This window comes from Camelus dromedarius, chromosome 1 (assembly GCF_036321535.1).
Source record: "Camelus dromedarius isolate mCamDro1 chromosome 1, mCamDro1.pat, whole genome shotgun sequence".
NCBI classification, from domain to species: domain Eukaryota; kingdom Metazoa; phylum Chordata; class Mammalia; order Artiodactyla; family Camelidae; genus Camelus; species Camelus dromedarius.
In genome coordinates this window covers 86,237,242-86,257,525 of record NC_087436.1, presented here as the reverse complement: position 1 = coordinate 86,257,525, position 20,284 = coordinate 86,237,242, and the positions used below count along the sequence as shown (strand labels likewise).

Below are 20,284 nucleotides of genomic sequence, written 5' to 3'. Positions count from 1 at the left end.
GCAAAATAAATAAATAAAAAGCCTCCTTTTTAAACTTTGAGCTTATAAATACAGCAAATACTTTTTCACAAAATCTCTTTACATGTCCATCCCTACTTGCAAAACACCTACTCTTATATCTATGATGAAAATATGAGACTAACATTTTTATAAGTCAGTCTCAAAACAAGTTCTTTGTGCTTTTACTAAAGAAGTATCAAGTGTATTTCTCATCATCATAAATTAACAAGTTTGATATAATAGATAATGATAAAATCTACATTATCTCCTTCTCTGAATAGAGTTATTCTATGAAAAAAGACATTTTTAAGAAATCTTTTATGTTCAAGGCTAGAAATGGGATTTGACTGTGTGATAATGAAAGAGAAAATGCTACATAGAAAATGATTTTATGGTAATTTCCAACTATTTAAGCATTGTTTTAATCAATCTTTTATACACACAACACACACACACACACACACACACACATATATATATATATATATTACCTATGATGGCTATATTGTTTGAAAGAATAGACAAAATTTGTGAGAAATTATTTGCCAGGTACTTCACTCTACCTTAAATCCTTTTCTTTTAATATAATAATCTTCCCATATTTAAAATAAAACACCCAAGCTCAAGGGAGAATAAATAATGATTTATAATTTTCCAAACTATTCTGAACTTTTCAAAGAGAAAAATTGTTCAAGTAAATCAAAGAATCAGTAAATTAAATCCCATTCTAAGTTCCAAAATCCATTGTATTCATGTGCCCATCTGGTATCTTTTAAAGAATAAACACAAGCTGAGCAACATCTCATCTCCTGTTTACTTTGAAGATAATTTTTACAGAATAATATTCTAATAACACTTTGAAAGATTCTCTAAAGGCCACTGAGGTATGGGCAGTTAAAATCTATAAAGGCTAAAGGTTTCTTAAGCTCCAACGGCTTGGCTGAAAGGTTTTCTTCCATACTTGGAAACCTGATTAGCATTATATAAAAAAGCCATATCTGACTTGCTGCGTAACCAAAGTTGTGGTTATTCTTTATACAGCATCTAAAATTTCACACTCCATCAACACACGTTCAGGCTATTTTATCTTGGCAATTAATTTATTATTTTTCAGAACACAGTGAAGCCTTGTTTTCAAGTCATTCATAACTTTATAAATCAGTCTTGCACATGAAACCGTGCATCTGTGAACCGTAGAAAATCCTTGCACTCAGGAGATTAAGCTCCTGACACCTTTGCTGATTAATAATCATGGAAAGAATAAGATCAGAAGCAAAATAAATGATCATTTAATAGAGAAACTCACAAAACAGCCCTTTAACTTACATATTCCATCATGTTATTCGTTTCACATTTCCTTTTGCTCAGTCTCCAGTGCAAACACAGCTAGACAAGTAGGAGAGTAAAAGAAGAAAAATGAGCTCTATTTTACTGCAGCACACAGACTAACCCATTTGTCCACCTTTCATATTTTTAGTTCAACAAAAGCATCTGTTTCCATACTGTGCAATTCAGACCCCAACAGTACGAAGCTGCTCCCTGTGGTACTCACCTTGTGGTATAACCTATTGTTTTCCCATTCTAATAACTTCTCAATCGATCTTCGTGTCTGGAAGACAAATGAGAAAAAAGTTTACTCTTGACTGGATTTAGAAAAACTTTGTTTTGCAGCTGCTTTCTGTGTGAAAAGGAGAAGTATTAAGACAGGAATGGAGTAAAGAGCAGCCTGGAACACTGTCACAGCTCCAGCACTAAACAGCAGCCTGAACAGAAACAGTACTCTATTTTGATAAAGATAAGGTTTTATCTTTTGTCATTGTATTTTTTTTAACTGTTTCAAACTTACTAGCCTCTGATTTAAAACTATCAGAGTCTAAAAAGCTAATGTTATCTACCAAATGACACAAATTTAAATCCCCATTTCTTTCAAAAATATTTTTGTAATACTTAAATAGTAACAAGAGTTCCTTAATATATATTTTAAAAGAAAGGCTATTTAAACATTAGTCAACAAAATGCAAAAGGTCTTTGGAGTAAATTCAAAAAGAAACTAACTAAAAATTAATAAAAAATCAGTCTGCTATCAAATCAATTGTTTACATCATACTTAAAAATAATGTCCAAATTTAAAAACTAGTTTATTATTCCACAGATAAAGATTTTCAAACAGTTGCAAAACTGTATTTAAACCAATTATTTTTGTTGGTTTTCAAACAAAATTGGTTGTATAGGAAAATCAAACTCTGTATTTATTACTATTGTTAAAGGAATCAACTAAGAAATTTATGGTTAAGATCATTTGATTTTTTGCAAAACACACCATGCAGCACGAATGCTTCTTGCTTGGAAGGAGTAAAGGGAAGGATAATTCATGGTGCCAGGTGTTAGGATGAGACTGACACAGCTGCAGGTGCAAACAGAACAGTGTTGCCACAAGAATCAACTGCAACTTGCTGCAGCTGCAGCTTCCTTGCAAGGAAAGGAAAAAAGCATCTAGATCTATTAATGTGACACAACTAAGTACTAAGCATCAAATATGAAAATCTGCATGTGAAGCAAGGATGAGTTAGGTAAAAACTCATTAGGATCAAGCTGGTTTTGAAAAATTTAATGTTACTTAATAAAATGTTTAATATTTATTCAAAGTATCTACTGTAATCAAGTTACATTACCTTTTAGCATGTCGAAGATGCTTAAGACACATCACAGTCACATAGGTGCCAATTATAATTCATAACTACCACTACCACCTTACATTTTCCAAGCTTGTGTCATAAAAATCAGAAAATCAGCTCTCTAGGTTATAATATGCCAATGACTAATTTATTACATTTTTTTTGAACAGTTTTTTTGGCAAGGATTTTAAAGGAAAAAAAAAGTGCCCTTGTTAACAATGATCAGCAGACCTCACTTGTTTCTTTGTAAAGATAGCCTTTTAGAAGCAGCTCTCCTTTTAAATGAAAATAGGGCAGCAGTTATGGTCACACTTTTTGTTAATTTAGTTGCCAGTCAGCCCCAAATCAAAAGAAAATAAGGCTGCAGAGTGTAATTAACATTCAGTTCAGTCGTTTTGTCCCTTGTCTAGCCCCCAAGCTTTGTTAAAATTGCCATCTGAATGCTGAAGGCTGTAGGGAAATCGATTTGATTCTAATCGCACCATGAAAAGAACATGATCTAACTGCTTTCAGCCCTCCGTAAATCTGTACTAGGTCTTTAGCACAATGCAACTTCCAATTTAAAAAGCACTGAATGTCTCGTCAATGACTTTGTGAAGAAAAAAGAACAAGGAGCAGACATAAAAATTCCAATAGTTGTTTAAGCATTAAAGTTCATTTGCATCACAGCGAACCTGAAAAGGGCTGACCTCTCAAACCGCCTCTCAGGTCTATGAAGTTGTAGCCTTGACAAGCTCACATTGACAGAGCTCATTGACTCTGAAAGGCTACTCTATCAATGGTGAAAAATGGCAATAGGTTCTACTCTGAGCAGGCATCTGCCTGCCCACCCGCTGCTAAACCAATGGCAAAACCGATTCAAAACCTGAATCTACCTTGTAATCTTCCTTTCTAGGACCTTTTAATAATAGATTAAGATTACTATACAATTTGAGGTTTTACTTTTACTGATGGTTTAAAAAAGGGGGTGAGGTGGGGGGGATGAAAGAACTAGGGTGGGGAGCACAAGCTTTCCAAGCTTATAGTTTCATATTAATGAATAAAAATTAAAAGTTTAACATTACATTCTGCAAATACTCATTAGTTAAAAAGTGTAGTTACCACAATCACCATTTCATCTCAAATTTAAATCCATATGCATAACAAGAAAACATCTCATTATGAATGGATCTCATGGTGTATATGATACACACACGTCAATTTAGAAACTTAACAATATTTACTTTAAATAACTTAAATCAACTACTAGTATTTGAATAAAGATAATTATAAAGTATGAACCTTATATTCTGAAATATTTATGTGGGAATTCTGAATTTACCCTTTGCCTCTAATTAAGAGTTTAATGATAGGATTTGATACAATAATTATATCTTACAATATTTAAAAGCTCTAAACAAAACAAACTGGTGTGCCATATTCTAAATAAACATCTAAATATAAAATATTTCTACATACTTAATAGTCAGGATTAAAAGCTGTGAATTAGCACCATCTAATCTTGCTATAAGACTTCTCTCCAGCTTGACAGGTGAAAAAAAAAAAAGCACTTGCACGTGCAGCTTAATTAATCATCGCACTTGACATCTCAATGATTTACAGTGAGGAGCAGGTGAGAACATACAAAACCAGAAAGGAACCCTTAATCTGAGTGGAACATTTCTAGCACACTAAGGTGACAAGTATATAGACTCTAACAGTCATTTAAAAAAAAAAAAAAAAAAAAAAGGAAAGAAAGAAAGAAAAGAAACTGTGCCACAAATTATTTGTTAGTAACAACAAAAGCTCAAATTAAATGGAAAAAAAAAGCTTTAACTACTGAGAATGTTTAATACTTTGCAATTATTTTCAGTTAGCAAAATCAAAATATATATTTTCAGGATTAAATACAGTACCAATTTGGCAGATAGTGAAAAAACATGACACTTCAGCATTTATAAAAGCTATTTAAAAGCCTTTAATGATGAAAAGAAAGCACCTTATTATTGCAGTAATCTAGAAATTAAAAGTTAAGAGTTTATGTCCACAAGGTTGTCAAATGAAATATAACATTCAACACTGCCCAACTTTATAATTACTGCTGGACAAAAAAATCTAACAGTATAAAAACTGTCTTTGATTTTTAAAAGTTTATACTGACCACCAAATTTAGCATAAAGCAAGCTAATATACATAAAAAAAATAATATATATAGGGTCTTTTGACATGAAACACCAACAAAAAATCATCTTTCAGTATTCTAGGCCAGTGGATTTCTAAAAATAAGTCATCTCAATTTTCTTAAAAGAATTTGATGCTTGTGAAAAGCACCAGATTGACAGTCATGGGAACTAAAAATCTTCTATTTAACTGAAAGAACAGGGGAAAGGGCAGTGCAGGCTTCAGTGCAAGCTTCCCTACAGTGGGCCTTAATCCTTTTCAGTGCTCACACCCTGGGGGCGAGAGGACAGGTTAGTGGTTCTTAACCAATGAATCTTCAGTCCTTCTGCATAAGATGATTAACAAGAAATCTAATTTTTTAATGGATTCTTACTCTAAATTAAAAGGACCAAGACCACCAACTCACACCATGTAATCAAAACAAGTTTTTTTTTTTTTTTTTTTAATGAGAGTAACATGTCAGCTAACCTGGTTGGGTAAAGAACTGCTCTAAACTTCTGGATTCCCATCCATCTCTCTCATTACAGAGCTTATTTTAATTTTTTTTCATACATTTCCTCATTTCAACACCTTGCTAATTACATTTTTCTCACTAATGAACTAGATCTAATATAGCCATTCAGCAATGTTACAGTAAAAAATAACAGATTCAAAGTCATAATTTCAATTATAGACATATTTACTAAACAGATTCAACCTGAGTAACAAACAGAATAGAAAGATAGAAATTTTGGTTTCTATTCCTTTGGTTCCCTTTAAATTTGGAGGAGAATTGTGGAAATAAGTCAAAACATGAAAACTGCAAGAGAGGTAAAATGGCCTGGATAATTCACAAAATGGCTAATTAAATTATGATTAATCAACAATTAATATTAGATATGATATACCCCTATCAACTTTCAAAGAAGCATCTAAAGTAAGCTTACAATAGTAACATGCATATTAAATACCTAGATATAGTAAGTTACTGCAATTGAAAATTAGAGTTTTCTGAAAATTCAAATTTGACTTATAAAAAGAAGCTTTTTTTGTAATTTTTTCTAAATATCATAATTTTTTCTAAATATCATAATTTTCTAAGGAATAAATTATTATTCCCTACAAACAAATTATGTGCCTCTAGATATAAACAAATCTTTCAGGACAGCAAGGGATCATTTAGAAAGTCTTCAATGTATTACTTTCCACTTTATTACCACTATTACTTAATAGCGTACTCATTACCAATAATTCATTTACTCACAATCGTTTGAAAAAGTAGTTTTTCAAAGAAGTGGTTTTCTAGAAGTTGCTAATAAAATCGATAGAAATCTCATGAATTTTAAAGTACTTTAAACCAAAAGAAAAATGTTAAATGTGAAAGCTGTAACATAATTTCTCTGAATTTTTCCCAAAGAAATAGCCCTCTTATCAGTCTTTAGAATATAAAGATGCTAAGATGTTAACAAAATGTATAAATAGAATCTCACTAATAACTATTTGTAAAAGTTCAGCTATTTAAACTTAAAATTAAAGTTTATTTGAATAGGATTTATTCATAACATCACAAAAGGTCAAAGTGCAATTTCAAATGTTCAATTTCTTACTTAAAACAAGTTTTAAACTCCTAAGTTTATATGCATTAAGCTTTAACTAGAACAATGCTTTGAATGTATTCATAATTTTTAAAACTTTTTAGTATTTTTCAAATAAGAACTATACTTATCTTTTGACATCTGTGCAAATTTAAATCATTAAAATAAGTGAAACAAAAATGTTTTTAAGTTATAAGTCATTAGGAAACCATACAAAATTTTAAATGAACTATTTTAACTTAACAGAAAATTACTTGATTCACCTCTGTTCTAAATTAATATAAATCTTATATTGCAGTTATGTGCAGAAAATTAAAGGGCCTCTCTCAGTATTATGATACATGAAAAATCTGGATTCACCGAAAGACAAACTAGAATATGATCAGATTCCTCAAAAGGATTTTGAAACAAATTCCCCTCCTATACTTCTAGTCCCCTTTTAAAAACTTTATGTGAATATTAACTTTTAAAAACTAAACATCCATCAAATTATCTTTGGAACAATCCTTTTTGTACTGTTTGTTAAAAATACTATTTTTAGATGAAGATAAGCTAAACAACTGCAGACATTTTGTGTATCAAAAATGTCCTTTTAACTTAGTACTGAACAGTGACTTACAGGTACTAATCTTAAATAAGGAATGCTTACATGCAATTTAATCAAGAGTTTATGACCTAGGCTAATGGTTCTTAACTTTTTAATGTTACTCACACTACTGTGTGAATGGTAAAAAAGGCATTTATGCACAATATATGAAATGTTGCGAACAATTTGAAAGGGGTTTTCCACGAACCTCTGATAACATTTCAGAAAATATTGATAACATATCAAAAAAAACTAACACTGAGTTCCAATTGACAGCAGATATTAGAAGAACTATTCATAAGACAAATGAATTTCCCTAAGTGAATATAGTCAAACATATCACTATCAGGGATTTTTTAAAATTATATAAATACACAAGGAAGAATCATTGGCTAGGACCAACAGGTAGGCAGTAAAAAAAAAATCACCTGCTGATTGATTATAATGGACAACTGGAGAAACAAAAGGAATAGTATCCTCATTTTGGATCTGACTCCATGCTATGTGTCTTCTCTTTGTTACCTTGTTTAATCTTCCTAATAAACCTAGGAGACCTTGTATAACTTCTATTTTACATATGAAAACTACCTCTTAGAGGGGTTAAGAAACTTAAAGCTACACTAGGAAATGGTGGAGCTGGGATTTGAAACCAGGATTGTACGGTCTTCAACATGATGCCTCTCTCCATGAATTTTCAGAGGTATGAATTAGTAAAGAATCTAACTTGTGAAATAACACGTCTATGTAACATGTATCTAAGCTACTAACTAGGCTGTCGGCCTTGAACAGTCAACTTAATCTAAAACTAAATTTTCTCCAGCTCTAATATTCTTCAGTTCTAAGATCTAGGAAATACCCATTCTACTCTTAAGTCTCAATGAGACTTCTCCAAAATGTATTTTGTTCTTGCTTATACCTTACTTTGTGCAATAAAACATGAACTGAGGTATATTTCTATTTTACAGATTAAGTATGCAAGCTTACAGAAGTTAACTGGTTTGCCCAAGGTCACACAACCAGTAAGGGTAATGATAGGATTCAAACTCAGATCTCCAAACTTTAAACACAATGCTCTTTCCACTTGGGATCAGCAAACGCAACTATTTCTACTTGTCTCTAAGTGACATCAATTTACAAATCCTTACATTCAAGGCACAAACATAAAGTGAATACGTCCTTAAAAAAGGTACTGACAATATGATTTCAATTTCAAATATGAAGAAATTTCAAACAAAAATATAAAAAAACAAGATAGTAACAATCACACCATGCAAAGAACAGCGTAATTCTTTATGTAAAAGTATTTGGAGACTTATATTTATGGGTAGAATGTCAACACTCAAGCCTACACTCCCACCACAAATATACATGGATGTAACTGAAGAAGGAAAAAAAACCCACATTGTTTTTAAAACATCAGAAAATTCTGGAAACAGTAAGACTAGATGAAATAAAATTCAGAGAAGGAAAGAACCCTTCCTAAATCATTTGATGATTATGTACTGGCCATTTTCTTTCTTTGCTGATTTGAGGGGTTGGCTGAGGATCAGGCTTGGCACAACCAGTGGGGCTCTACTGAGGAAAAGGGAAATTAAGAGAGTTTTTGCAGGTTGTACAGGCTGGTCCAATGGACTGGAAATTACACATGCTCTAAAATGCAAAGCCAGTTTTCCCTAGAGACACTACTGAATTCTGGGGCAGCATGGAAAGGGTAGGGACCAAGATAAAAAGGCAGAGAAAAATTATTCAGTCTCCCAGTACTCAGGGGACAAGATTCTGCTCAATCTCTGATTAGATCAAAATGGTCATTCCCCTTCTCGTATCTGTCTAACAGAGGAAAGAGGGGACCCCTGTTTGTGGAGGATTTCTTCTGGAGCTTCTACTTTATTTTGTTTATAACCTCTAGCATAAAGTAAAACAGTTTAAAAGCCAGGGAAACATGACCAATAATCAAAAGAAAAAACCCCACAGAAACAGGTCCAGAGATAAAGTATTGGTGTGAGGTGACAGGAATTTAAATTAATTATGATTAATATGTTCAATATAATACAGGGAAAAGATGGGTAAAATGGGTAAAAAGATGAAGAATTTCAAAAAAGAACTAGACTGTCTTTGATAAAAACAGCAAATGGACATTCTAGAACTGAAAAATACAACATCTAAAATTAAGAAGTCATTGAATGGGGTAACAGCAGACTGGATACTGAAGAAGATAGGTAAATCTTTCTACAGCAATTCTATGTTCTAAATATTTAGAGAGAACTAAATGTCCATCAGACCTCGCCAAAACATATTTTAAAGGGCTCTAACACATCTTGAAGTCCCAGTGCCATCTCCGCACATTTAAGACTCAAAGTTTACATTTTTTTTTTGCATATCCTCTTTTAAAATGAGAATTTAGTAACATGTTTTTACTCCAATTAAAAACAAATCATCAGTCCCATTCACACTAATGGTAGTAATTCATTTAGTTTATGTAAGAATCAGTTTTCTAAGTTTCAGCCTAAATATTCTTTTAAAATTAAACAGCACTAAATATATTTTTCTGGTTATGAGAAACCTTCTACATAAGACCCCTTTCCCACAGCAATTAAAATAAGATTTTAAAAAGGTTAAGACTATTGATTTATCCTGCATTCTATAATATGAGAAATACTGAAGAAGGGGCAAGAAACCACAAACTGAACGCCTAGGGTTAGATATAGAAAACCCGGTTCCAACTTCAGTGAGAGTCCCTGTCCCTCCTACACTGTCATTACACAACATTCTCAACGTAAGAGTAAGTACACAAGTTTCAACGAAGAGTAAAATATTAGGAAAAAAACTTTATCAGAAATAGTGTGCAATTGTTTATTAGGGAATGGGAACCTGATAATTTTCAAAGACAGGGATGTTGATTTTTGTGTTTATAAAAGTAAAACAGAAGCAAAAGCAATTTATCAGCTCTTAGTTGTCCAACTGGAACTTTGTATAAAATCTTATCAAAATATACTGTTTTCCTGCACTTACCTGCTTTATGGCCTCCTTTCTTTACCATGAGTTTGTATCTTCAAGAAGTACAAATTTGTTTAAATATTAGGAAAATATTATGGAAAGATAAATGTGCTAAAAAACTAAAGTATTCCAAAAACCAATATAAAATGCTTGGATACTGTTACCATTTATAAATCTACTGGATCAACTTAGATAAACTGAAATATTCAATGGCTCTGAACTTCCTAACTTGTGAAATAATCATCTTTTAAGTTCCTTCCAAACCTCTAAAATCCCCTGCTTACATGGAATAAAATCGAATTAGATAAGTTAAAAAACAAAAAACAAAAAACACCTTGATTTCTGTATCCTCATCAAAGAGAGAAAAAAAAAACCCTATGAGATTTCGAATTTAAGCCTGGAGTTCTAATTATGGCCTAACTTTGTAGACTGTGAGATCTCAAATAGATTACTTAACTTCTGATCCTCAGTCTTCTCATCCTTAAAGTAGGAATAATATGAATGCCTACTCTTGTATTTGGGGAAGATTAAATGACACAGTATAAGTAAATTGGTTAACACAATCTGTGGCATGCAGTTAGCACTCAATAATTATTACATGTGATCATGATGTTTACCACACAGAATTGCTGTAAAGATTAAAAGAGAATGTATGGGTTTCACAATATATATGTATTAAATCATGCTGTACACCTTAAACTTATACAATGTTATATATCAATTACATCTCAATAAAGCATGGGGTAGAACTTATGTTAAATGTTCTTATCACACACACACACACACACACACACACACAAAGAGGAAGGAAAAGAGTGAATTATTAGAGGTGATGTTATGTTTATGGTATTGTCTATAATGATGGTTTCACAGGTATATACTTATCTTGACAATATGAAAGCCCTTATAAATATATTATATTTATAGAAATAAAGCAATTGTGTAGCATTCTTTAAAAAAAAAAGTTAGCACTGATTTTCCTACATTTTCAACCAATAATGATTGTCATAAGAATATCATCCCTTGTTCACCACAAACTTTTCAAGACCCCCTGTTTGCTAAAGTTTCATTAAGGTGCTTTTAAGTTTGTTTTACTTTTATTATCTGCAATATGTTAGAAGCATTCTTCTGTATCTAATTCTTCATCCAAATGTTCACTGCCTTTGCCATCTTATGATTCAGAGGTACTGGCTACAAATGCTCAAATCCCAAACATGGAGTAAATCAGAGTTCTGAAAGTTCAGGGTAACTTCTAATACTGTCACAGTATAACTGAGTAAGTATATTTCAAATTCCTCCCATATACAAATATTTGTAGCTCTCTGGTTGATTCTCCCAGATTCACTTTCCCTTGAATTTCTGTAAGTCTTACAAGGCTGTCTTACTTCTGATCTGTCCCATTTGGATTCTCCACCCCTACTGCACTCCAACCAAAGTAACTCACAATTATTAGATAACTAAACTTGAGGCTGACAGGAAAAGAAAAAGAAACCCAGAAGTAAATCTACATACTTAGCCAGACTACAATTTAAAAGTAAAAGAAGTAGATTAGATACAAGCTCTTTCAATCAAAGTTTCAAAACTAACAGCAATTATCTACTAAAACTCAGCAAAGCCAAAAAAAAAAAAGGGAAAAAAACTTAAAAGAAAATGTTTTAAAATGTTAATTCTTTAGATTTGAAATAAAAATCAATATGGAGACCTTTTTTTACTTAGAGCTTAGAAATAGTGATGTTTTGTAGACCTACACAGTTCAGTTTTCAAAGGATTATAGATTTTCAGAGCTAGAGAATACCTGGAGCGATTAGTCAGCCTCTCCTTTCCTGAGATTAAAAGAAAAAGGAGGGGTGGCGGTGGTGAAACTCTAGGCTCAACACGGTTTTAAGCGACTCAGTTAAAGTCACTCAGCTTCAAACAGTGATTTGCTGTCTTTTAGACTTTATCATATTGCCCCTGTAGAAAAAGTCTGTTATTTACTCTAAAAGACAAGATGCTTTTACTTACTTGGGAATCTAGTTTTGAATGGTGAAGACCATATCTTCTGAAATGTTATAATCTTACTACTCTAGAGTTTCAGAAGTCAAAGGTGCATTCATTCAGCAAATATACAAGTACATTCATTCAGCAAATATTTATTGAAAATAAAGTAGATGAGAGGCACTGTGAGAGGCACTGGGGATTTAGCAGTTAGCAAGACAGAGACTGGGAAGAATAATAATAAAATGGTATTAACAGCAACTGCCATTAAGCATATACTATAGGCAAAATCCTACATGAAGTACTCTATATGCACTTGCTCAAATTTTAAAAACAATGCTGCAAGGAAGAGATTAACTTCATTTTAGAGAGCTTAAAAACTGAGGTCTAGAGAGAGTGAACTGATCAGTCATTGAGTGCCACTTTCCAAGCCAGCTCTTTCTAGCACCAAAGTGCAAGTCTTAGCTACCACATGTTGCAACCTACTTTCCTATTCCTAAGGGAATGATTCCTTGATACAGGACTGACTACAAATTAAGAGTATAAAGGGAATCCACATATACACTATTTACAACAAATCATATAGAGAGCACTCTAGAAAGCCACACAATTCTGGTCATCATATGTAAGAGAGATTAAAGCACTAAAAAAAGAGGTTAAGACAACTCACAAGATTAAGAAGTTGGTATAAACACCCTAAAAGTTAGTATTCTTTAGTCAGAAAGGATAATGGCTGAGAGCATATATGAACAAAGTCTATAAAATCACTAAAGTTGGGATACGATATATATGTGCAAAGTCTCAGAAGACTAAAGCTAATAGTTACTTTAGTATAAAAAATAAACCAAAAGAAATAAACAGAAAATACTGTAACACAACATACAGTAAAATTATGAATCTTGTTTCCTCAATAAATGAGCCAGGCTGAAAGCAATTACAAGTCATAGAGAGTTCACTTACTTAGACGTCAATTTTCTAAACTATAATACTACAATTAAGGCACAATCAAGAAGAAAAGTAAACAAAAGTATAAACGAAAATAAGCTTTTGCAAAGTAAATGTCGTAAAATCTATTTATTGAAGCTGAAGCATCTTATTTGCTTGTGAGCTCCTCAGGCTCTTACAAAGAACCTACTAAAAGGCTGAGGTTTCCTGTTTTATTGTCTTTCAAGCACTTACCACTATTCGTAATTACTTTACTGCTTTCTATCTTTTAAGTCCACAAGAGGAAACACATAACCTCTAAACAGTATCTAAATGGCATCTAAAACAGTAACAAGCCCACAGTGCAGCTTCAGAAACATTAACTGATTCAATGAATAAGTAACTTCCAGAGAATGGCACATTAGCAGCATAAAGAAATGGTAGCTAAAACCAGCAATTTCATAAGACAAATATGCTTATATTCCAAGAGTATCAACTTTATTCAATAAGTCATTTTAAACTTTCCTATTGAAACAAATGTACATTATGTAATAGAATGTAAAAGTCAAATGTGCGTCTGAGATATAATACAAGACTTCAAATATATTTTGTAATTGCAAGTGGTTGCTTCATATTTCTAGACCCAAAGGACACATATTTATTGTTTTTTGTTATAAGAGACACTTCATGAAAATTATGACAAGTACTTACAAACTCAAACTATCTCTGCATTCACCTACCCAATTCTCCAGATAGACTATATGTTCTTTGAGTATAGCATTAATATAAATCCTTCTATCACTGGCACAGTATTTATATGTCAAAAATGTTTCTATAAAAAGAGAACATTCAGACTTTCATTTTCAGCAAAGATGCAGCAACAGGCACCAGATTTACTCTCTGGCCTGAAACCACCAAAAAAACCCCACAAAAAACAAAAAACCCAAAACACATAAAACTTGACAATAAAAGACCAGAATTTCTGAGAGACCAGAAACATATGAGAAAGGTCCTATGATTTCCCAAGATTATTGATAAAAGAGAGCTTCCAGGTCACAGTGAATGAATGGAAGGAGAGCCTAGACAAAGCCTGGGGACTCTGTGAGTAAGGAGACAGAGCTCAGACTGAGGAAACTAGGGCAGCTAGAAGCACAGGACACAGTACCAGAGAGAAGATGCTGCAAAGAACTCCAAAGATCTTCAAATAGTCACTACTGAATACTGAGGTCAGTACTGAGAAGCACATGCAGGTAAGGAAACTACCAGGGTGGAACAAAGAACTACTAGAAAGGATTAGAGATAAGAGTGTCCAAAACTCACAAAGATCTAGCACAATGCCTCTTCCCATCAGCCAGACTAGTAAACATCAAAATTAACAGGCCACTGAGTAGAGTATCCAGGCAGGTCTTGCCTCACTAGTGGGAAATAGATAGCCCTAAACTAAACACTGCTCTAGTTCTTTAAGAAGTAGAAAATTACCTTATGACCCCACACTCCAAGGTATATACCCAAAAGAATTGAAAACAAGTATCAGACAATACATGTACACCCATGTTCATAGCAGCACTAGTCATCTTTTGGAGGGGAAGAGCCTAAACCTCCATCAACGGATAATGGATAAACAAATTCTGACACATGCACATAATGGAATATTATTCAACCATAAAAAATAATGAAGTATTGATACATGTTACAACACGGAAGAACCTTGAAAACATGCTAAGTGAAAGGAGCCAGAAACAAAAGGTCCTGTATTGTATGATTCCATTCATATGAAATTACCAGGATAGATAAATCCTTAGAGAGAGAACACAGAGTAGTGGTAGCTAGAGGGAAAGGGTAATGGGGAGAAACTGCTTAATGGATAAGTTTTACTTTGGAGTGATGAAAATGTTTTGGACCTAGACAGAGGTGATAGTTGTACAACACTGTGAATGTACTAAATGCCACTGAATTGTTCACTTAATAAAGGTTAATTTTTGTTACATAAATTTCACCTCAATAAATTATTACCTATCAAGGTCAATCCATGAAGTAGACAAAATCTGAAAGTTTATGCACCTAATTACAATGTCAAAATATATGAAACAAAAACGGCAAGAATAGACAAACCCATGATTACATAATTACAGTCAGAGATTTTAATACATCTTTCTTGATAATTGATAGTACCAGACAGAAAACCAGTAAGAATACAGATGATTTGAACATAGTTAACCAACTTGACCTAGTTGACATTAAAAAAAAAAAAACACCCACTCAAAAAGAGAAGAATACACATTCTTTACAAGTGCACAAGGATCACTTATCAAGACAGTTCATATTCTGGGTAATAAAATAGGTCTTAATAAATTTAAAATTCAAAACACACAAAGTTTTATCTAACCCAAATGAACTTAAATTAAAAATCAGTAACAGAAAGATCTCTACAAAATCTCCCAAATATTTGGAAGCTAAATAAAATATTTCCAAATAATGCACTAGTAGAAAAAAAAAAGTGATATGAAAATAAAATGAATTGAATGAAAATTAAAACACAACATATCAAATTCAGGGCAATACAACTAAAGCAGTATTCAGGAAGGAAATTTACAACACTAAACCCCAGAAGAGAAGCCTCAAATCAATGACCTTTGCTTCCACTTTAAAAAAACTAGAAAAGGAAGAACAAATTAAATCCAGAGTTAAGGAGAAGAAAGGAGAGAATAAAAGGCAGAGTGAAACCAATGAAATATAAAATATTAAATTGATAAAAATAATGAAGCCAAAAGCTGATCTCTGAGATGATTAATAAAACTGATAAACCTCTAGCCAGACTAGTTAAAAAAAAAGAGAGAGAGAGAGGAACAAGGGATAAATTAACAATTTTAGGAATGTGAGAGGTGGTATCACTAGAGATTTTACAAATAGTAAAAAAAAAAAAAAAAAAAAAATTAATGAATTTTATGAATTTTATGAAAATTCAACCACTTAGATAAAATGGACAAGTCCCTTGAAAAAAACAGAAACAGAAGCTCAAACAAGATAAAATAACAACCTGAAAAGTCCTGCATCCATTAAAGAAACTGAATTTATAGTTTAAAAAATTCTAACAAAGAAAACTCCAGGTCCAGATGGCTTAAATGTTGAATTCTTCCAAAACATAAGAAAGAAATAATGCATATTCTGCAGAAACTCCTCTAGAAAACTGAAGAGGCGAGAACACTTCTCAACTCATTTTGTGAGGCTATCACTACCCTGATGCCAAAATCAGACATTACAAGAAGACTTAATAAAAATATCCCTCATGAACACATGTGTAAAACTTCTAAACAAATTTATTATCAAATCCAACACAAATATTAAAATAGACATGACATGATCAAGTAAGGTTCATTCCAGGAATGTAAGGTTGGTTTAGCATCCAAAAATTCAATCAATTCCATGTATTTCTAAATTAAAAACAAAAACAAAAACACATATAACTATCTCAAAAAAAGCAGAAAAGATATTTAACAAAATTCAACATCTATTCCTGATAAAACTCTCTACAAACTAGTAGAATAAAACTTCCTCAAGAATAAAGGGCATCTACAAAAACCCTACAGTTAATATACGGAATGATGAAAATGTGAACATGTTCTCTCTAGTATCAGGAGTCCCTATTGGCCATTTGTATGTCTTCATTGGAGAATTGGTTGTTTAGGTCTTCATTTTTAGGTCAGGCTGTTTGGGTTTTTTTGTTATTAAGTTGTATGAGCTGTTCATATATTCTGGAAATAATATTTGCATCATTTGCAAATATTTTCTCCCATTCCATAAGTTGTTGTTTTGTTTTGCTTATGGTCTCCTTGCTGTGCAAAAGCTTGTAAGTTTAATTAGGTACCATTTGTTTATTTTTGCTTTTATTTCTATTGCCTGGGTAGATTGCCCTAGGAGATCATTGCTAAGATTTATGTCAGAAAATGTTTTGCCTATGTTTTCTTCTAGGAGCTTATAGTGTCTTGTTTTATACTTAAGTTTTTAAGCCACTTTGAGTTTATTTTTGTGTTCTCACTACTTCTAATCAATGTTTCTGGAGATTCTAGTCAGTGTGGTAAGGCATGGGAAAGCAACAACAACAAAAAATCCAGATTAGAAAGAAGTAATACCATCCTCATTGCAGATGACACGACTATCTATAAAAAATTTCAATATTCTACAAAAAAGGTAACAGAAATAATAGATGAGTTTAGCAGAGCTATACCCTAGCATGGAAAAATAAATAATTGAAATTTTAACAATACATACCATTTAAAATAGCATAAAAATACTTATGGATAAATCTAACAAAAGATATATAAGACATGTACACTAAAAACTACAAAACACTGCTCAGAAAAAAACTTTAAAGATATAAGTAAACAGAGAGATATCATTTCCTGGGTCAGAAGATAAAATATTTTTAAGATGCCAATTTCCCCAAACTGATCCATAGATTCAATGCAATCCAAACTAAAGTCTCAAAAGGATTTCTTTTGTAAAAAGTGAAAAGCTGATTCTAAAATTTATATGGAATACAAATGACCTAGAAAAGAAAACTTCTTTGAAAAAGGAGTAAAAGGAGAACTAACACTACCCAATTATAAGAGATATTACAAAACTTATTACTCAAGACAGTGTGGTACTGGTATCAAGATTGACAAAAAGATCAGCAGAAGAGAAGAGAGCCAAGAAATAGGTGCATATACACACTGACAACTAATTTCCAACAAAGGTACAAAGGCAATTTAGTAAAGAATAATCTTTCTAACAAATATTATTGGAACAACTGAATAACTATATACAAAGAGAAAAAGAAAAAGAACTTCAATCCCTACACTGTACCACATAAAAAGCTTAAATCTAAATGAATCATAGACCTAACTGTATAAACCTATAAAACTGCTAGAAGAAACAAAGGAAAAAAAAAATCTTTGTATCCAGGCTTAGGAAACTAAGGTGTAACACTAGGTGTAACACTAATAGCACAGTGAATAAAAGGACAAATGGATAAACTGGATTAATTAAAATTAAAAACATCTTCTCTTGAAAAGACTGTTAGGGGATGAAAAGACAAGCTATTGCTGGGAGAAATCTTTTCAAAGCATACACTTATTTCCAGAATATATAAAGAATTCTCAAAACTAAACGATAAGAAAACTCAGTTAAAAAACAGGCAAAAAGTTTAAACAGCCCACTTTATCAAAGAAAATATACGAATGGCAAATACACATGAGAAAATGCTCACATCATTAATTATTAGGGAAATGAAAAATAAAACCATAATCATAACATTACATACACATTAGAATGACTAAAATTAAAAAGGCAAACCACACTAAATGCTGAAAAGGATGCAGCAAAACAGACTACCACACACTGCTCGTGGGAATCTTGCAGTAAAATAATAGCACCACTTCAGCAGTATTTCAGTTTCTTAAAAAATTAAACATTTACATACCCAAATGATCAAGCCACTCCGTTCTTGGGAATTTTTACTCAACAGAAAAGAAAGTATATGTCTATCAAAAGACTTAAGAATATTCACAGCAGCTTTATTTATATAGATCAAAACTGGAAACAATATAAAAGTCCATCAATAGGTGAATGGATAAACAAATATGATATATCCATATGAGAACATTATACACACTAAAAGGAAATTAATTATTGATCACTACTGATACAACGACATGGATAAATCTCACAATAATTATGAGTAAAAGACAAAAACAAACAAACAAAACCCCATATTGTATGGTTCCATTTATATAAGACTCTAAAAAATACAACTGAATCCATAGTGCCAAAATGCACATCAGCAATTGCCTGGAAGGGGAAGAAAGATTAGAGACACAGGGAGTTTTGAGCGGTGATGAATGCATTCACTATCTTAATGTATACATGTATATATGTATTATGTGTAACAAAACTCATCAAGTGATAACACTTTAAGTATGTGCAGTTTATTGCATGTCAGTTACATCTCAAACTGCTAGAACCTAAATAAAAATTTTAAAGAGACCACTAACAAGATATACTATATTCAAGGCCATAGAATAAAACAACACATTTTTCAAAAAAGAAATCACACGAAGTATGTTCTCTTAGACAACAGACTTAAACTAGAAATCAGTAACAGAAAAGTGTCTGGGAAATTCCCAAGTATTTAAACAACACATTTCTTTATAACACATAAATCAAAGAGGAAGTCTCAAGGAAAATTAGAAAATATTTTGAACTGAATAAAAGTAAAATATAGCATATAAAAATATGTAGGATGCAGGTAAAGCAATGCTCTAGAGGGAAATGTTTAGCTTTATATACTTATATCAGAAAAAAAGAAAGCTCTCAACTCAATGACCTCTGCTTCTACCTTAAGAAACTAAAAAGAAAAAAAAAAGTAAATCAAATCCAAAGCAAGAAGAAGAAATAATAAAAATAAGAGCAAAAACAAATGAAATTGAAAATAAAAAAAAAGTAGAGAAAACCAGGCCTAAAGGAGTCCACTCTCACTTCTACTCCACATTTTACTGGAAATCTTACCTAGTGAAAAAAGAGAAAAAGAAACAAATGGTATGCAGATTAGAAACCAAGAAGAAGGAGAAAAAAAAAAAACAAACAGTAAGGTTATTTATGTAAAAAACCCCACAGAATCTATAAAAACATTCCTGGAATACAATAACATCACAGAGCACAATTTCAGTATACAAAAAATGACTAATTTTTATGTACTAGCAATGAACAATGGGAAATCAAAATTTTAAAAATACCATTAATAGTGCCGAACACACACACAAACACATATAAAGTTAACAAAATATGATCTATATGCTACACAAAAAATTATGAATTACTGGTGAAAAAGAAATCACAGAAGACCGAGATATGCCATATTCATTGTTTGGAAGATGTTGTTAAGATGTCAATTTTCCCCATATTGATCTATAATTCCAATCCAATCAAAATCCAAGTTTTTTTTTAAGATATTGACAAGCTCATTCTAAAATTTATACAGACAAATGAAAGAAATTAGAACATCCAAAACAATCTTGAGAAAGAATCAAGTTTGGAAAACTCATCCTACCCGATTTCAAGACTTACTATAAAGTACTACTCTATACACACACACACTATATATCTATATATACACATATATAGATGTATATTATTTACAGTACTTTTTAATAGGTACTACATTGCTATAGCATGTACATATACTATATACTATAAAGCTATAAAGTACTTACTATAAAGCTATAAAGTATTATAAACAAGATGACGTGGTACTAAAACCAAAATGGATACACAGAAATCAATAGAACAGAGCAGAGTCCTGAAGTAGATCTACATAAATAGGCTTGATTGATTTTTTACAATGTACAATGGCAATT

The 20,284-nt window shown here is 31.8% G+C and overlaps 1 protein-coding gene across 1 annotated transcript in view; it reads right to left on the bottom strand.

Moving 5' to 3' along the window:
* Positions 1-20,284, bottom strand: part of CHIC2 (cysteine rich hydrophobic domain 2) — a 57,051-nt gene that overhangs the window by 13,036 nt on the left and 23,731 nt on the right. Inside the window, exons 4-5 of the mRNA XM_010996984.3 lie at positions 1,553-1,609; positions 1,327-1,386 (exon numbers count right to left, since the gene is read on the bottom strand). Coding sequence (XP_010995286.1) covers positions 1,327-1,386; positions 1,553-1,609 — 117 coding nt within the window. The remainder of the gene's footprint in view (positions 1-1,326; positions 1,387-1,552; positions 1,610-20,284) is intronic.